The sequence below is a fragment of the Diorhabda carinulata genome, chromosome 1 (genome assembly GCF_026250575.1).
Source record: "Diorhabda carinulata isolate Delta chromosome 1, icDioCari1.1, whole genome shotgun sequence".
Taxonomy (NCBI): Eukaryota; Metazoa; Arthropoda; class Insecta; order Coleoptera; family Chrysomelidae; genus Diorhabda; species Diorhabda carinulata.
The window spans coordinates 24,697,041-24,717,648 of NC_079460.1; the positions used below are offsets into that span (position 1 = coordinate 24,697,041).

Sequence of the window (20,608 nt, forward strand, 5' to 3'; positions counted from 1 at the left end):
GTAGATAGAAATATGAACGATGAATGACGTGGTATTTTTATAGATTAGATAGTTAGATTAGTTAATTTCAATAGGTTAGGTCGTTACGTATGTAGTTCTAGCCAATGAATTTTCAACTACATTCATAACGACCTAACCTGTTGAAATTAACTAAAACTTATCCTTATCTAACCTATAAAAATTCAACGTCATTCATAATCTAACCAATCAAAAATTAATGAAAACTCCTATAGAAACCAGAATCAATATTTCAATTAACCAATATTTCTATCAACGTCAATTTGAATATTCAATTTTGAATTCAAATCACCGGAAATCTTAATTAATTACTGTAAATAAAATTTTATTATTGTTATACATATTTCTTATACTGTATTTGACTATAATTTCATTCCCAGACGATGAATACATAAGTATTCGAGAGCTGGGAAATATATTAAAGTTAGTCCAGTTTGGTGTTTCATTGCCACGTTCCCAATACTACTAATTCCCAAAAACTACTCATGGTCTGACTCTGTCAATTCGTTGGAATTTTGCTGAAAAATTGGAAATTATAAAACTTACTTTTAACAACCCTATGGGTATATGATTCCCAAGAATATTCTGTTCTGGAATATATAGAAGACAATGGTCAATAAAACTTAATTAATTTATCCAACTTTTTATTTAATTTCTTTTATATATATATATATCTTTTATATATATATATATATATATATATATATATATATATATATATAAATTTATAAAAAAAAGGCCAAAAATACAAAAAAATTGTCTACTACTTAATGGTTATAAATTCGACTTATTATTTTCTAGTTGGAATTTATTGAAGGATCTTTAGATACTTTCTTTTTCATTACACAAAATTATTTAAATGGGATCTTTCTGAGTCATGGAGTTGTAGATCATACATACAGGGTCCTTCACGACGAGCTTCTCCGAAATGCTCGTTTCAACTCAAATTGTTTCAGTTTTCTGAAACCTCCGGTATAACCGACCCAAAGTGGAATGCTTGGTTTTCATTAAATTTTTGTAATCTACGCGAAATTTCCATATTTTCAATTTTTTCACATATTCGAAATTTTTGGATACATGCAGCCCTCCACTACAAAAATTATATTTCTAAGTTTAAGTGAGTCAGGTCTAATATTTTTGGGATTTGGACAAATAACACTTACAGCTTTCAAAATCTGTAAAAACCTTGACAAAAATCTATATAGGGTGTTCAGAAAATGGTGCTGAATTTATTAAAAACCATAGCATTTCATTTAAAATAACGTAGTTTCAGTCCACTTGCGGTATAACCGAAAGTTTCAGTCCACTTCCGGTATAACCGGAAGTTTCAGAAGACTGAAATTATTTTAGCTGTAACGTGAATTTCGGGAAAGCCATGCAAGCAAATTTTCAGAACACTAATCGCAGTACTTTCCCATATACATATCGATTCAACTCGTCGCGAAGGACCCTGTACAAAATAAATATTTTCACATAAAATCTCTTTGTAATTCTTTTGGTATATGAAAGTTTTTATAGTTCGCACTTACATTTCTTTGTTATACAAAGTAAAGTAAATTAGGTGTTTGCCACGTAATTTGAAATACCCTGTTTTTTACATCTACATAAATATAATATGGCACTACTTAAGAAACTCTAACACGGTAGGTATAGGTCATCAAACTACATTACTTAGCATTGCTTCATTTACAAACGAAGTCTGCCTCTTTGTTTCCTTTATGGATATGTCGAATTGTTTACTACGGAATTTTTTTGCAATAGACATTCTGACGAAAGAAATCAGAATAATAACCATATGAAGAACGACCTGGAACATAATTACACCAAGACATACACCTATTGTCTGGCTTGGCTTCGACCAATCAACTATGCTGTATATATATCTCGCACCGCCACTAGAAATAATAATTACTAATCAATAATTAATTTTAAGTGTAAGTGCAAAACTCGTTTTTATAACGATACACTACCAAACTTTTTTATAGAATGAAAAGTCTTTTCTATTATTAATAATCCATATTAATTATTCCGTATTTGTTGAATTAAACCTGATTTAACAAAAATATACTTACTAGCCAGTGCCTCCTGCGAGATAGTAAATTAAAGTAAAAAGTACGTAAGTCAATCCTAGTACTATTGTATAAATAACATGTAGGAATCTTATCGGGTGGGACACCATACATAAATCCAAAAACATCATTACTGAATTATTACCGTGAACAAAGTAGTTCATAACACGATATTGGCTGTTGCCTGAAATAATGAATATAATTAAATGAAAATTAGTCTATTAATGATCAATTGTGATAGAGCAATATAATGGAATTTTTACGAAATCAGAGCATCGGATAAACGAAGTAATAGGCGATATTATTTATAATGAACGCTGTATAGATTTGTCTACTTCGAAATAAGAGTACTTTCTCCGAAAGAGACCTTTCATAACGTAACTATCAGTTCCATGTCTCATTCTATTAACAAGTTCATCACAATGTTATTTTTAAATTGAATCATTTATACAGGGTCTTTCGAAACGTTCGCATGCGAAAGAAATCGATTAGAAATTACAATACGGTTTAGCCAATAAAATTTTGTGGAACGTTTAAGTTCCTCCCTATCGAGCGATCAGAGAGCCATAAAAGTATTTAGCTGCTGCCGCATTTTTAATTTTTTTTGTTTCTACAACGTACTCGAAGGTTTTCCGGCGCATATTATTATCGATCGTTGAATTGCTGCTCACGAGCAACGACATAATTATCATGACGATCAAAATGACAATGAAAAATAATTTCTATGACAAATGTCTTACTACGCTCTGTATTGGTAATTGATATTGAGAAAGTCAGTTGTAACTCGGCTCGCCAATTCGGACCCTCGAACGATTTTTGGCGTTTTTAGAGGTTAAAATGCATTTATTTTAATTGCCACTACTGCTATTGGTTAGTTTTCTAGCCAATAGTCATTTTTACAATTTACTTGGGAAACTTTCTGCGTGGTTTTTCGTTTACTATTAGACACCGAGAGCTTAGTTGAAAAACCTTCGAAACAAAAGTAAATTCAAAAATACGGCAGCAGCTAAATACTTTTATGGTTCTCTCGACCGCTCGATAGGGAGGAACTTAAACGTTCCACAAGCTTTGATTGGCTAAACCTTATTGTTAATGATTGTGATTGTTCGGTGATTTCTATTCGATTTTTTTTTCGCTTTATGCAATGATATAACTTGCATGCGAACGTTTTGAAATACCCTGTATTAAACAATATTTAAATTTTGTTCGTATATATAATGAAGAAACAAAAATATTTTCTGTTTTGCTAACTTATAAACGAAACACTAAACAGAAATTTTTATTGGAGATATAATATATGAAAACCATTGACCATGAAATTATAAGAATCGAGTGACGGTTACAATTATGGAATACAAAAGTTGACAACTTGAGTATGTATTATTTGTTATATGGAAATTCTCGCACTCCGATTCCTCACAAATCAAACTACCGTTACAGACCACCCACCCACCTATTCACTTCTAATTAAAAAAAAATAAAATTAAATGCAAAAAAAGTTATATCCTTAAAAAATCCTGATATATATATATATATATATATATATATATATATATATATATATATATATCTAAGATAGATTTATGAGATTTGGTTATTTCATATTTACAAATGTCAAATTATATATAATTATGTAATTATAAAACTTGTGATGATTTTCTGAAAATGTAACAATGTTCAAAGTAACAACATTCAACGTCAATTAGTTGAGTTCTGAACAACTTCAACAAATCTCATTGTCACTTTTGCCTATCACACGATCAAAATTAAATCTTGATCTTTAATAAAATAATAATGAAAATACCATCAAATAAAATACTCCAGTAGACAGTTGTAATTGCGAAAGCAGTAGGTGTTGTTACTGTATTCAACAACCAGTAAATTGGGTACAGTTTTAATACCACCTTGTGTAATTTTACCATATTTTGAAAATATATTGCTAGGACAGCCGTTGATAACATGAAAAACGCTAATAACGACTGGATGGTGCAGCCTGTATACCCCCAATTTGTCAGAAATATAGGATATTTCCCAGCTCCACTTTCCACTATTATCGAATAAATCCAAGTTACAAAGAATATAAGCATCACTATTGTTCTGTACAGAAGATACAGTAGGTTCGGTTTAGTTCTATCTTTTTGCCACTAAAAACAATAAATTTATTTAATTTCTTAGACCTTTTCATATATTAATGCATCTAAATGTTCTTGATTTTACGTCTCTTCTGTTTTAAAATTAGTTTTTTTTGATAATTTTTAAAAGAAAGATAAATTTTGAAAAGTCGAAACGTCAAATTTTTTATCAATCTCTCAAAAATTATCAAAAAAAAACTAATTTTAAAACAGAAGAGATCTAAAATCAAGTACATTTAGATCTATTAATAAAAACAATAAATATATGAATATTCCAGTAAATTACAGAAATAAATAATAATACAAAATTATATTATTATCAAGGTAAACACTTTTTTGTTCACCAGGATTTCCTCTATGGAATATAAAATTACTTATTCGATAATATACCAAGTGTACCATGATAACTATTTATGTAATATATAAAGTAAAGCTCGTTATATTATTTGTAAAACAAATTAATGGTAGTTCGTTATTTAAAAATATTTTAAAAATATACAAAATAACAACAGGAAATAATAAATAATTTCAGTTTTTTGTTGTTATCTTATCAAATATCAATTGTTCTGAATTATGATGATGTAATCACTTTCAGGTATTATGATATATTAATTCTTATAATAATTGAGTCAGTTAATTGCCAATAACTGGTTAATTTATCACAAGTGTCTTTTGCTAAGATAAAAATCTCGAACAAGGAAAATTATGACTAAAAATTATCCTCAGTCTTATAGAGATAACTTTATTTCATTTTAAAAATGATTTTTTTCAGCAAAACACCCTGGTATATCCATTTTTTAATTAATGCAATTCGGATAATACTTTTTGGAACAACCAAATTGATTTTAATTCGGCAGCTTCTCGGGTAAATATTTAAAAGTGGGGCTCCACCCCAAACTTAGACCAAAATTTTTTTGCTGCCCTTCAGATCCTTTCAGGGGATTAAATAAGTTATGTTAAGGTAGGGGTAATATTTTTTTAACATTTTCAACTGTTTCATGATTTGTTTATACATCAATAAAAAGTTATTTTATTTATTATATGAATTATCAACAATAACAAAATAATTAACAATTACATTTAATATGATCCACGAAATTATATGTATGATTAACTGTCACGTCCTTGATACCTATAATATTAAATGGAAGGAATACATAAATATTTCACGATGAGCTTCCAATAATTGACCTAACCTAATTTAACCTAAGCTTATCTATCCTAACCTATTCTCACCTAACCTAACTTAACGTAACCTAACTTAACCTAACCTAACCTAACATCATATGCTATTGCTCTAGATGACCGCGTATTCCGATATGATTGGATAATTATTGATATTCAATATGTATAAGATAATGAGTGTTATGATGGAAAATATGTGTCTTCCCCACCCTTAAAGCACTTAAAAACAACCCTATATGCGCGAAAAAATATATTTTTGGAGTATGTGTTTGGGATGGAGCCCAAATTCTAAATAATTACCGCTTCTTGTAAATATTTACACAAATATTTAAAAAATAGTATAAATTCATAATTAAAGCGCTATATATATTTTGTTTAACAATTTTAACAGTTTACTTTTACTTACGTCGAATGTTTTTAGAAACTGTAGAAAAGCAATCGAATCAGCGTTTGAAAAAATTAACAAAGTAAATGTATGTTTTTTCTTTTATCTTCAATAATTAAACTGCTGTTATAAATGACTAAACATCAAGTTTTGCATAGAAAAAGTTAAGTTTATGCCGACATATATTATTTAATGTTCGAAGAAATACGCAAACAATAATTATTACTTGTAATGTAAATGTTAATGTCATATGCACTAAAAATATGTACTCACTTGGCAAGTTATAAATATTGTGGGATCATCATGTATTGGATAAAAATTCTTGACTGTTAAGTGTTTCCGTAAAAATGGACCCATACTTCAAATGATTTTATGTATGTAAGCAAATATACGCAGATATATCTAAAAAACGGAACAAAAGTTATAATTGTATATCGTGCATGACATTTATGAGAAGGTATCTTTTATTCACACATGACCTACCATAACTCAAAAGTTTATAGTATATCGTTGGCAGATGAATTTTTTTTGTTATTGATTTTGAAACTCGAAACCATCACACTCGTTCACAATATATGTCACATGAAAAAGTTATAAAAAAGTAACCGGTGCACTGGTAAAATTAAAGGACTTTCTAAGAACGCCGTAAACGTATTCGAGCAATTCGCTGGGAAGTATAAACGAGATATACGGTGTCTCAAAATAATGTAAACCAATGAGTTTATATATATACCCTTTATTCTTTAAAAAAAAACCGTTGAAACTGATATCGTTATAAAAAGCTTGGTAAATTATCAAAGTACGCAATTTGAAAATATTATAGAGATAGAAAATAATTCACTTCCCTATACAAATTTTAAATGAAAATGTGTGGCGTTTAACAGAATTTTTATATTCAACAATATAGCCGCACTATGATTTTTGAATGTTCGAATAAAAATCAATTATCAATTGCTCAATCTATCTTTTAATAGATCTTAATGAAGTTTGAAAATAATTACTACATCTACAGTTATTAAATTATACGCTTTTAAAAAACAAATAAAGACATATTAAAATTCATTAAAAATATTCTGCAACAAGTTATTCAATTTGAAAAAATTTTCTTAGATTTTTTATTTCAAATAGCCGTACCCCTACAAAACATAAACCTGTGGAATTAAATCTAACGATGTATCGATGCGGAGACGCGATTTGATTAATTTGTTAACAACAAATAGAAAATCAAAGAAATTATTATTGAGCTATGAACCTTAAAATCGGTACGACTATGTAATGAAATAAAGTTAAAAAATTAAAGTGATGAGATAATTAATTGTCATAAAAGTATTCTGTTTAGTTATTGTTTTGGAGTGATGCTCATTTGTACAATTTCGATATCTACTTTATGGTTTACATAAATGAATCATTTATAATAACTTCACGAAATCATCATAGTTACATCGTATCTAAAGTAATACATGAAATCGTACTTGAGATAAAAAACATGATTTGATAAAAACCTCTTAGTAACTAATCAGGTATTTTCCCGGTGGAAACGAGATTCACAAACGGTGTTATATACATGTTTGTGGTAAAGTTGTAACCCCTCAAAATCACCCCTTCTCAATGAGTTAACATAGCTACAGAATTTTTACTTAAATTAAAGAATACGGACATTTAAAAAGTTACAGCTAAAATTATTTTAAAACACGTCAAATAAAAATACGACTACATACAATAATTAAATAATTAGGTATTACAATTCATTTGGAGCTAGATAACTTTTGTTTATCACACCTTTGTTAATTTTGTATCAATCAATTTAGTCATATAGGAATTTCGAGGCAAAAAACAGTTGTTGACTGGACTAATAGTACTGTTTAGAAGTCGTATAAGCGTTTCAAAAGGTATGATTAGTACATGAAATATTAATTTCTCACCTCAAACAGATTATTATTCAATAAAAAACAGATCTGCATAAGATCAAAGCGTGATTTGAACGAGTAATTAAATTAAGTTGTTTGCTAAATTTATGATTGCTTCACCCTATATACCAAATAATGAAGCATTCTTATTACCAGCCAGATAACAAACCACTTCAAAAAATGTCTCCTTGAATTTACCGAATTTCCATTTATTACCTAATTAGTCTATAAAAAGTTGCATTACCTTTATTCGATGGAGCTGCTTGAAATATATTCAACACAGAACTCGTTTTTTCTGTCCCTTTCTCATTATTTCGTGCAATGAATCTGAGGAGTTTTGGAAATAACTCGTATAAAAAACTTTATCTTTAGTAGTCATATAATTGTCAGAATTTTAAAGAACGATAAAGTTGCAATAAATATTAGCCTAGATCTTTGGGATATTCTTAAAAATCTATGTTTCCGATTTAACAATTATGCTAAATATTTTTCGATGTGTTTACTAAAATTAGATATTTATTATGGCAATTATAATCATAATTACCACAACACCTGATATATTTATCGTCTCTTTCTTGTACAAACTATATGGACAATATCTTTGGAAGATAAACTTTATTTGTAAAATCGCATGTATGTTTCTAGGTTCAAGATTTTTTTTAGAAAATTTGAAGTAGGTACCATATATTTTATCATCGGTTATACTCGAATGACTTTTTGGTTTGGTTATTCTGTTAAAATTGCAGTAATACAAAGTCATCTCTTCGATCGCCGTTCTCATTTTGAAATTTTTATCAAACTTTTTCCACCAACTCTGTACGACTTGAGTCTCCCGGTCTTCAAGTCTTTTTTTACAAAGTTTCAATTCAAATTTAATGTTTCCCATTATGTCGTATCATTTTATGTACTTAAACTGCTGTTATTAATAAAACATGCGTAATTTTGTAACCTGTCCATCGATTTACATGAACTGAAATGAGTTCGAAACATGGAAAATATATGTATCTTAACGTTCAATAGATAAAACTACTTATTCTGTAAAATCAGAGAACTACACAGCTTCGATATGGTACCTATAATGAATGATAAACATAAATCTATGTATTGCTTCCTAATTTCTCAAAAATCATTCCTTATTGAGTTATCAACTTTTTATTAAGCAATTCCCTAATAACGATGAATATGTGAGAGTATTTTTAACAAATAACTTTGTACAATACACAATACACGTTGTAAAAAGACTTACATATGTATCTGACAATTATTTTCATATACCAACCACAAAGGTATGTTGGAAACTACATTGTTTTGAATCACATCATAAAACTTAAAACTATAGTGTACTGACCTTTCAATTAGGTATATATTCCTGAAGAGGAACGGCAGTTTATGGATAAATAAAAAATAGTAACTCGTTAAAATAGCCATAAAACTTCATTTATTGGTGATTTAATACAGGGTCGTACAAATATAAAGAACTCACGAGATATTAATTATAAAAAAAGTTATAATATTAATAACCTAATACGCTGAACAGTGAATCAATTCAATTATCATTATAAAACATTCTCTATAAGTTTTGTCGAATAATTTCTATATCAAAAAAATTATTACTATAGAAACATGTAATTAATAAAATGATCGTATAGCGAATATAACTTGCCTTACAAGTGTTTTAAGTAGATTAAAGTAATCTGAGATAAGTACGTATATAAAAAAAGTATAAATATTTCGCTACCTGCTCTACATTGTAGATAGGACAAAAGAATTGGATTTTAGATCCGTAAGAAAGGAAATACCATATGATGAAGGCCCGAGTCGCGCTTCTTTCGGACGTGGGAAAAATGTTTAGTCCAAGACAGTGGTGGTGTATAACGTAATCATTAGTATGTAATTTATGAGAGATTAAAGGAAAAAATTGTTGAAATTATGGGAAAGTTTATCTGCAAAAAACTGTATATATGATATACTTATCTAAAAGCATTCGTACACATTTTATCTCGTAATTTTTCACTACAGGCTAAATTATTCATTCAGTTCAGATAAATATTGGTTTATTTGAAGTGAACAACAAATTGAAATAAAATGAGGAATTCATTTCGTAATTTGTACTTGAGTTGTTTATATGAAAATTTTGAGAAATATCTACCTCGTGAGTCATGAGATTACCTATGTCGAGATTTAGAAGAATTTTAGAAGATTTTTATTAAGCCTTTTAGCATGGAATTTAACATCTCTAATTTACGTTTTTATACTGATATATGTTTGCAATGGTTAAATGATTTAATATTCTAAAATATCTCTTAACTCTCAGCATTTGCTGATGTTAATGAACTGGAAATATTACTATAATTGGTAGTTTTTATTAAGAAGAGGATTTAAATCGTTAAACTTATTCTCCTCTCAATTGGATACATTTTTTACAGCGAACCTGCAACGTTTCTAGACTTTTCAAAAAAATGTTTCTCCTTGCTCTTCAAACCAGACCTTCACAGCTTTTATCACCTCCTCATTACCGATGAAAAAATTACGACCTTTCAAACTTTTTTTCAGTTGAGGAAAGAGATGATAGTCGGACGGAGCCAAATCTAGTGAATAAGGGGGTGTTATTCTAGTAATTCAAACCTCGAATCACGAATATTTTGCATGGCAACATGAAATTTGTGTGCAGGGGCGTTGTCCTGCAAAAACTAAACACCTTTGGATAGCTTTCCGCGTCTTTTCTCTTTAATTTTTTTCCGTAAACTGGTCAGTAAAGTCGAATAGTAATCTCCAGTATTGTTCTACCCGAATCCAAAAAATCAATCATGATTACTCCATGGCAATCCCAAAAAACTGAAGCAAGAACTTTTCCAGCAGATTTTTGGACTCTAAACTTCTTAGGTCTTGGAGAACCAGAGAGTCGCCATTCGATCGATTGTTGCTTTGTTTCTGAATCGTAGAAATGTACCCAAGTCTCATCCATAGTAACAAATGTTTCTACCCTTGCACGCTTTTGGTCAACAATCAAACATTTGGGGATCCATTTTGCAGCAATTTTTCTCATGTCCAAATTGACGTGAACTATATGATATTCAGTGCTTCAGATCAGATCCGTCTTAGCCCAATTCGACGATCTGATTAAATCATGTCACGAACTGGCTTTCCCGATCGCATAGGCCTCTCCATGACATTTCCACTGAACGATTTCTTTGGTCCTCTTTCGTTTTTACAATTTTATCCATATTTAATTTTATAAATATCATTTTTGGGCACCGTATGTAAAACCGAGAGTACACACTGCTTTAAATATTTTTGTTTTAAGATATGGGAAATATTTTTGGTGATTTAGATTTAGTTGAACTTTTCAAATTTTACCTAAGAGAATCCGATATGTTATTGTATTTGCGTTTGTTAATACTCTTGACTGATATTTACGAATTGCTCTAAGTATGTATTTATTTATTTGTTTGTACAAGTGAATCGGACTAGAGTTACTTATGCTTTTAATTTATAAATTTTTCTATAGCGGCTTCGTAGATTTTTCAAAATCTAAGATAATACAATCTATTCTCCCATTTTATTAACATTCTTCGAACTAGAAAAGTCAGAATTGTTAATTTCTAAGTACCAGCGCAATATTTCTAAGTAAAGAAGCAATAAACAGTGAAAATATTCTCACGTAATTATGGAAGTAGACACTCAAAACAACTAGATTTTCTATTGTGATTTTATGAAATTCCCATTGAATGATTAACCGCAAAGAATGAACATGATCTTCGGCATATTAATGTGTATAATTTTGTATGCTAATAATGTGTTATTGCTGGTTGAATATAAAAATGAATTGCCAAGAGTATTAAAGATTATAGCGCTGCCGTTCATCAGCTCAACTAAAAACGGAATGAATTATTAGTTTGAAAAATATCATTTTATTACTATTACTGCAAAATTTCAGGAAGCAAATATGAATCCCCGATTGTTATTTATGTATATAGCCGACTTGTAGTCGTTGATATACAGTGGGGAAAAACCAAATGGATACAGAAGTTCATTTCCACTTCTATTGAGTTATGATTTTGATGATGTCATTTAACTACAAAGTCTATTAGATCTCAAACAAGACGATTTTCACTAATTACAAAAATTCTTCATCCTCTCTCTCTACTTAATTAATGGACCGCGATAACCAAATAAAGGTTTTCTTAGCAAAAAACTATCATAAATATTTTGTTAATGAAATAATTATGTCTGTATAAAATATACAGGTCTATAATTATTAATTTTTTCAATATAGAAATAGCTCATATATTTTCGAAAAATATTCAATATGAAAAATAGGCTATGAGTATGCTTCAAGGTTCCATAATCAAGATAGTTATACATAATAAAATTAGAACTGGTCCTATTATTTTCTTAAATATAATTGTATAGATCTACATCAACAATAAATTACCTCTGAGTTTTTTGAATACGAATACGTACATGTTATGTTATCCTTCTCACATTTGCCTTTATTTAATTACTACTTTTTGTGAACACACTAATTGCCAACTTAACGTTATGTGTAGAGTTATTTTAACAAATCATCCTTTATACGAGTACCGATCGGTAAATAGAGGTATGGGTAGATAAATCACTATCTGTATTAGATTATTGAATTTAAATCGCTTATCAGACACACTATCATATATCCAGAAATTCATTTTCATATCCAGGCAAAAGAGTAGGTGAATTTCTGTTTTTATTTGGTTAGTAGATAACCTTTATATTGATTCAACATTTTATCATGATGTATAATAAATAATAGATATTGGAAAATATGGTAAAATAAATACTTATCAATATTAATAGTTTATGTTATTTTTACATTGAATTTTTCTTCCTTTTTACCAACATTTCTACCCATTGCTATGCCACTACTTATTTAATCTGGTTTGTATATCTAACACATAAAGTTGTCACAATAATTCCAATAGATTAAACAAAAAATCAGAAGATTAATGTCATATTCTGATAGGTACGGTACTGCAAAGTAAACTAATCTTGATGCAAATGTCTCACATACATGGAACTTTCATGGTAACGGTTAAAGTGTACATATGAATTATGTAAAATACACATTGATAATATCCCTAATGAAACTTATAAATAACATCAGAAATATAAACATACAGTGAATTATAAGTACTAAGTCTATGCTTTTTAACTTAATAGATGTTCTCAGAACTTCGTTTAAATATTTTTAACAATGTTGAATCAGTATATGAGTTCTTTAGGTTTTAAGAAAAGTACGAATGGTTCGAAGGAGACTATAGGACGATTCTGTATATATATATATTATATATATATATATATATATATATATATATATATATATATATATATATATACGGTGTTTTAAACAAGGGCCGTCACATTAGTAAAATAGGCACAACAATACTAAATAAGTAACTAATTCTCGTAAAGGTGTTCGTTCCAAGATACAGGGCAAATGTTGAATATAATACGAGGATGTATCGATATCTAGTTAGCCTAGACCAGTTCCGTGCAGAAACAAAATATTGAATATGAATATGACACTTATTAAAAGTGTCAGTGTAAAGTTTGACGTCAAAAAAGTAAGCCAGAGTTACGTAATAAATTGAAAGAAAAAAGATGTTCAATTGGACTATCGAGCCATCATCAAGTACCTACCTGTATTCAAAAGGGTAAAAAGGTAAGCAGATTTACGAAGATATGCTCAATACCCTTGGTGATCAATGTCCTTCGGAAGCGACCGTAAAAAAATGGACTGCAAGCTTCAAAAGAGGTAAATTTTCCAATGAAGGTGATGACCGATCGGGAAGACCAGTTTCTGTGTCAGTCCCCAAAAGTATCGATGCAGTTTATGACATGATGCAGTTCTGAAGCACTGAATATTTCATACAAACGCGTTCATCATATAGTAAACGTCAACTTGGACATAAGAAAAATTGCTGCAAAATGGCTCCCCAAATGTTTGACCAAAAGCGTGCAAGGGTTAAAGCATCGCGTGCGATCTGTGCTCGATTTGAAAACTATGTAAACTTCTTAATCCGAATTGTTCCTATGTATGATATTTGGGTACATTTCTACGATCCAGAAACAATCGATGGAATGGCTCTGACTCTGGTTCTCCAAGACCTAAGAAGTCTTGTGTCCCAAAATCTGTTGAAAAAGTTCTTGCTTCAGTTTTTTGGGATTGTCATGGAGTAATCATGATTGATTTTTTGGATAAGGGTAGAACAATAACTGGAGATTACTATTCGACATTACTGATCAGTCTACGGGAAAAAATTAAAGAGAAAAGACGCGGTAAGCTATCCAAAGGTGTTTCGTTTTTGCAGGACAACGCCCCTGCTCACAAATCTCATGTTGCCATGCAATTTACGGTTTGAATTACTAGAACGCCCCCCTTGCTCAAAAATAGCTCCTTTTATTATTCTCTTAATATTTAAAAAATAAAAATTAACAGAAATCACTGAGGTAACTGTGAGCATTATTAATTTGGATTATTGGATTGTTGGTAGGATCGTGAACATTTACAATGTTGCTTCATGCCGAACTAGTTGTTGAAATTTTCACTGCGGAATCCATTTTGTTGTTTATTGAATCGGCTACGTAACCCTCCGCAACTGTGTTGGATTTCCACCCACCTCACTTCTTTAGTTGAATTATATCACCACCGGAATCCACTAATAGAGACGCCGAAGAGAGTCGAAATGTATGCCCAGTGTAATTTTTTGGTTTAGGTAAATTTTTTAGGGAATTTTGGAAAAGGTATTGAAACCTACAACTTTGCATTTTCCATTTCTATACCACAAAAAGAAATGATCTTTTTTAACATTTTTGGGTCGTTGGTTTTTATATTTTCTATAAATGTTTACCAAGTTTAATTTATTATCAGATATTTCACCAATAATAGTAAATCGACGTTGAACATGATTTTTGTATCAGGTACTGTGATAATTAAAACATTTCCGGTATTATTAATATCGTTACACTTCATTTTATATAATTCATCCCTCCGCAGAATTCCTGGGGATTCCGAATATCAAAGCAACTTGAAAAATGTTACAAATAATATCTAAACTTACATTAAAACTTTTTGCTGTCATATCTTATGCATGAGATAATGATGGCGTGGAGCTTGCAGAAACAGAAACTTATTAATTTCTTTACGGGAAAATGTTTTAGATTTTTTTGGTCTACAGCCAACTGATTTATTTTTCAAATATGCAATGAGTTTCAAGTACTTACTGATGTCTACTTCGTTATTTACCATTAGGGTTGTGAATAAGTCAACCAAAGTATTGAAGACTTCCACATTTCGGATCTAGTTTCAAAGTGAGCTAGTAACACTCTTTCTGTGAAGCTGTTTATGTCTTTTTAAATACCCATAAATGTCGTTACATATTGTGAAAAATTTAATATAATTGTAATCAATATGGGAGAGATGTTTCGGTTTGATTAAACCTCTAATTAAAATTCAAAACTATTGCTTAAGTTATATAAAGAATACTGATATTTAAAGTGGGATACAATTTTTCAAAGCACACAACCAACCCATTGTCTGTTTAAGAATCTGGTACTCGCACAATACCTACTTATTCTTCTTGGTCGAAGTAATTGCATAACGTAATCAAGTTTCAAAATAAATTAGTTTTTATTATGATTAGAAGACGAATTTTATAGACAAACATAATATATATATATATATATATATATATATATATATATATATATATATATATATATATATATATATATATATATATATATATATATATATATATATATATATAGTGAGTGAATGGATTCTGTAACTATAATGTAGTATTTTCAATAAACTTTAGTCAACCTTAACAGGAGATTTAAAATTGAGAAAACCGTTTGTTTCAGCACCATTTCTTATGAAATCTGAGATTTGTAAACTATTTTGTATTATATATTCATTAATATGTGAATTATACAAATAAATTCGAAAATATGAAAGATAAAATTCGGTAAGTAGTTCCATGCTAAAACTCTATTTCGAATGAGTGACTCAGTACTGCAGAAGATATCGTTTCTTTGGCTATGTTTCTTATTTTGACAATAGTTAAGAGATTCATTACTTACATGGTTTAATGGTTTAACTTATCGATAAAAACTATTTAAAATGGGCAGTAGCGATGGTGTGCGGGTGTGCAAGACACCACCGCAGTAAAATGTCAATAAACATACAAACTTTTCTTGGATTACTACCATGAAAAAAGACGACCTGCCGTTATGAAAATTATAAACAAATTACTCCTTTCTGAAAGCTACACTTTCTTGAAACGTGAAATTAAAAATATAGATCAGCGAAGTCAAAACTTTTTTGTCAAATAAACGTTATCTCAAGCATTAAATTTCACTCTTAGAAATTTGATTAATAAGGTACGTTTAGAAATTAGTTTAAAATAATATATGTGTTTCTTCTATAGTTTATTTTAATATTTGGTATTTTCGATTTAGGGTGGCAACAATTCAAGATATACCGCATAGAAACCGACTAGAATATTTCTACAATTTCTAATTAGTGATATGCTGTACTCAATTAAAGTTACGGAAGTCAATTTTGTTATAAACAATACTTTCCATTTATTCTTAATGAACCACCTTATATATATAGTAATCATTTCATGTAAAATATGACAAAAAATAGTATTTTTCCAATGCATTCTCGTAATCATTTTTTATCGGCGGGGTTATGTTTTAAAAACTGGTATATGAATATTATAATTTTTATCATCAAATTGCCCATAATATTGATAACATAATCAATTTCTATCATACATTCTCAGTAATTGAACTTAGTTTTTGCCAAAATTTCTACAATGAATGATTATCCTTAATTATATTTGAATTTACTAGTTCGCTAGTTTGAATGAATTTCAAAAAATACATCGAAAAATATAATAATCTTTCAACTAATTTCAAATCAAAACAAGTTTGTTGAATTTACTTACTGAACATACCTATATTAGCCTTATGTATTAGTTTTTATTTTGCAGTGAGTCCATTTCGATTATTCTGTATTTAAGTCACCACACGGCTGTCCACTATATTTCTTCAATAACAAATCAGGACCGTACCCTTATAAGTTTATATGCATCTTAGTAGGGACAGTCAATCGTATAAACTGATTCATAGAGATAATAATCAATACATTTTATATACACTTCTTAATGAATTAATGACAATTGGAAGAAATTTTAATTTTTCTATTTAGTAAGAACGCTACTAATTTGAAATTAAGTGCATGTTGGAATGCAATCAATTTACGTATGTCTAGTGGATTTTCATTTGAATATATCTAAAAAATACGAGGTGCAATAAAAAAAATCACTTCACCACTTTCTTCTTACATCTGAAATACGTTCATTTTTAACATAGTCCTTTTCTTAATGGGGATATTAACAAATTAAGAAAATTTATATATTTATCCAATTCCGTCAGAACTGAGCCAGCATTTTTTAACAATTTTTGTATATTTAGAAGATTTATATTACTTAATTATAAAAAGTTGATTAATAATTGATAATATGTCAATCACATTAAAATAATTCGTAACATTGCTATACGTATTTCTCAATCACATCAAAAAAATGATTACTCACTTTGTTATGTTTACAACTTAATTAATGCGTTTAAGATCACTATAAACAACAACAAATAACATAATGTAAATTTAAATAAAATTTGATTTGAAACGTGTGCTACTTTTAAGACTATCAAAAAATACTGATACTCATATCTATACCTATTACCCATACACCACCAAATGGGTTTATGTTATGAAATCGTTATGTTGAAAATTTGCAAGGACGATTACATATGAATTTCATAATGCAGTAACAATTTTTAACTTTTCTATCATTAAAATTGATGAATGTAAAGGTTTGTTATTGATTCTATAAAATTTATAGTTATTGGATACTTGAAAAATTCAATTAACTATATATTATTTTACGGGAGCTGATTTGCATTAATATTTCAAATAAACAAATTTTATTTGCAAGGGGGGGCGCAATATTTATAGCCCGGTCTAATCACCGAAGGATAGTTATTACCCCGAGGGCTTGATTGACACGTTATTTTGATTAATTTTTGCAGAAATAATAAAAACTTGCTACCACTGAATTTCATTACTGTATTTTATCAATAGAAATTGTTAAGAGTATGTGGCACCGTTGATCCAACGTTGAATAAAAGCAATAAACAGAAAACGAAAGAGGACCAAAGAAATCGTGGAAACGTCATGGAGAGGCCTATGTCTAAAAATAGACGATTGAGGCCGAATAGATACGAGGATGTATTGATATCTAGTTAGCCTAGACCAGTTCCAAGCAGAAACAAAATAATGCGTTACCATAGCAACGAACAATAACTTATTAGAAGTGTAAGTGTAAAGTTAAAAACGTTAAAAAAGTAAACCAAAGTTACGCAATAAAATAAAAGAAAAAAGATGTCCAATTGGAGTATCCAGCAATTATCAAGTAACTGTCTGTATTTAAAAGGGTTAAGAGGTAAGCAGATTTACGAAGATATGCTTAATACCCTTTGTGATCAATGTCCTTCGTATGCCACCGTAAAAAATTGGATTGCAAGCTTCAAAAGAGGTAAATTCTCAATTGAAGATAATGAGCGATCGAGAAAGCCAGTTTCTGTGTCAGTCCGCGAAAATATCGATGCAGTTCGTGACATGATTTAATATGATCGTCGAATTGGACTAAGACGGATCTGATCTGAAGCACTGAATATTTCATACGAACGCGTTCATCATATAGTTCACGTCAATTTGGACATAAGAAAAATTGCTGCAAAATGGCTCCCCAAATGTTTGAATGTTGACCAAAAGCGTGCAAGGATAGAAACATCGCGTTCAATCTGTGCTCGATTTGAAAACGATGTAGACTTCTTAAATCGACTTGTTTCTATGGATTAGACTTGGATACATTTCTACGATCCAGCAACAAAGCAACAATCAATGTAATGGTGACACTCTGGTTCTCCAAGACCTAAGAAGTTTCGTGTTCAAAAATCTGCTGGAAAAGTTCTTGCTTCAGTTTTTTGGGATTGCCATGGAGCAATCATGATTGATTTTTTTGGATAAGGGTAGAACAATAACTGGAGATTACTATTCGACATTACTGACCAGTCTACGGGAAAAAATTAAAGAGAAAAGACGCGGAAAGCTATCCGAAAGTGTTTTGTTTTAGCGGGACAACGCCTCTGCACACAAATCTCATGTTGCCATGCAAAAAATTCGTGATTTAGGGTTTGGATTACTAGAACACCCCTTTTATTAATCAGATTTGGCTCGGTGCGACAATCATCTCTTTTCTCAACTGAAAAAAAGTTTAAAAGGTCGTAAATTTTCTTCGGTAACGAGGAGGTAATAAAAGCTGTGAAGGTCTGGTTTGCAGAACAAGAAAAAAGGTCTAGAGACGTTGCAGTTTCGCTGTAATAAATGTATCCAATTAAGAGGTGAATATGTTGAGTAATAAAATATTTCGACTTTGAAATTTTGTTTGGTTCCATAGTAGGCTAAGAATTTTTCAATATATCCTCGTATATTCAAATTAAAACCAAAATATGGAAAAATTTCTAAAACTTGTAGGAAACCTTAAAGTGTGCACAACGTGTGTGTGTGGGTGTTTGTCTCACGAGATTGTAATCACCTGCATTGAATGAATTAACAGTTCGAAGTTCAACATTTAACCCATGTTACTTCAATTAAGATTATATTGATTTCGCTACATAGTGTGTCCAGGAATTTAATAACCAAAAAATGTCGAACTGAGTGCAAGGAATGAAAATAATGTTTCTATTTCAAAGAAATTTTTATTATAAGTTTCTACATCTACTATTAATTGGAAAACGTACTAAAAAATTGGCCTACATATCAAATCTGTTCCTATACAATTTGTTTTTTCTTTTCAGCTTCCAGTCTAAAATTTAGGAATAGACAATTTTCTATATGTCCATCGTAGCTTCATAATTAAGCAAAAATAACACCTTGTAATTATTCCGTGATATTCGTTATGACGTAGAGATGGATTGCGTTGGTATATTATCTTCTAAAATACGATATCTTGAGTCATTAAAGGAATGATATTGACGTGATTTTTAAAGAATAAGCCTTTATTTATTCTAGTCAGCTGATTTTTCAATGTTATCAATCAATGTCATGTGTTTTAGAAATTCTACAATTCTAAGAAAACCTGCAGCGTGAAGGCATTGTACCTACTCGTACTTCCAAATTTAAGAATATTTTGATTTCATTTTTATAATTATCAAGTCTAAACCTGTACTTCGTTAAATGATTATTTTGAGTTAACACCACAAATACGTGTCGGTGTCAGTTTTTTGATTTGTATAAAAACATATACGCTTTTAAACTGTTCGAATGTTGTACTGTAGTTATAATCAAACATTTTATATCGATACTTGTATATTTTTGATTTCATCAAATTTACTATTCATCAAGTAAAAACTACTATCGATATTAAAACAATCCTAAAGCGTAAAGTGTTTAATGAATGAGAGATCAAATGGTCAACATCCACACACAAACTACGTGAAGTGGAAGACTCAATAAAACCATGGTCAATACTACCGAAAAATCGCAAAGATGAAGTTCTTCTGACACGTCTGCGTCTAGGCCATACGTGACTGACGCACAGCTACTTATTTGATGCGAGACCTGAACCAAAATGTAGCAACTGCAATTGCAAATTGACTATAAAACACATAATCGCAGAATGTCCATCTCTTAACTCAGATCATCATCAAATCTACCACTCGGAACAATATGTGAAATTTTAGGACCTAAATACAATATTACTTATCTTAAAAATTCCCTTAAACAGATCTCTATCATAA

General features: G+C 29.7%; 1 protein-coding gene across 4 annotated transcripts; it reads right to left on the reverse strand.

Annotated features, from left to right (window-relative positions):
* Positions 1 to 848: 848 nt before the first annotated feature.
* Positions 849 to 17,443, reverse strand: LOC130896373 (protein rolling stone-like). Of its 4 annotated transcripts, none has more exons than XM_057804432.1 (5): positions 17,341 to 17,443; positions 6,063 to 6,191; positions 3,892 to 4,231; positions 2,091 to 2,271; positions 849 to 1,913 (listed from the first exon to the last, which is right to left on the reverse strand). In XM_057804432.1, exons 2-5 carry the CDS (start codon positions 6,144 to 6,146, stop codon positions 1,676 to 1,678), a joined length of 843 nt encoding a protein of 280 aa, XP_057660415.1. In that variant the 5' UTR covers positions 6,147 to 6,191; positions 17,341 to 17,443; the 3' UTR covers positions 849 to 1,675. The 4 variants fall into 4 exon arrangements, with proteins under 4 accessions (XP_057660415.1, XP_057660398.1, XP_057660389.1 ...); XM_057804415.1 differs by lacking the exon at positions 17,341 to 17,443 and adding an exon at positions 16,699 to 16,855; XM_057804406.1 differs by lacking the exon at positions 17,341 to 17,443 and adding an exon at positions 12,161 to 12,309.
* Between the last annotated feature and the right edge of the window lie 3,165 nt (positions 17,444 to 20,608).

Coding starts and splice junctions, on each gene's coding strand:
- LOC130896373 (XM_057804432.1), bottom strand. CDS start 6,146: ATGGGTCCATTTTTACGGAAACACTTAACAGTCAAGAATTTTTATCCA. Junction 4,232..6,062: donor CAATATTTATAACTTGCCAA/GTGAGTACATAT, acceptor TATTGTTTTTAG/TGGCAAAAAGATAGAACTAA. Junction 1,914..2,090: donor CTCGCAGGAGGCACTGGCTA/GTAAGTATATTT, acceptor TATTATTTCTAG/TGGCGGTGCGAGATATATAT.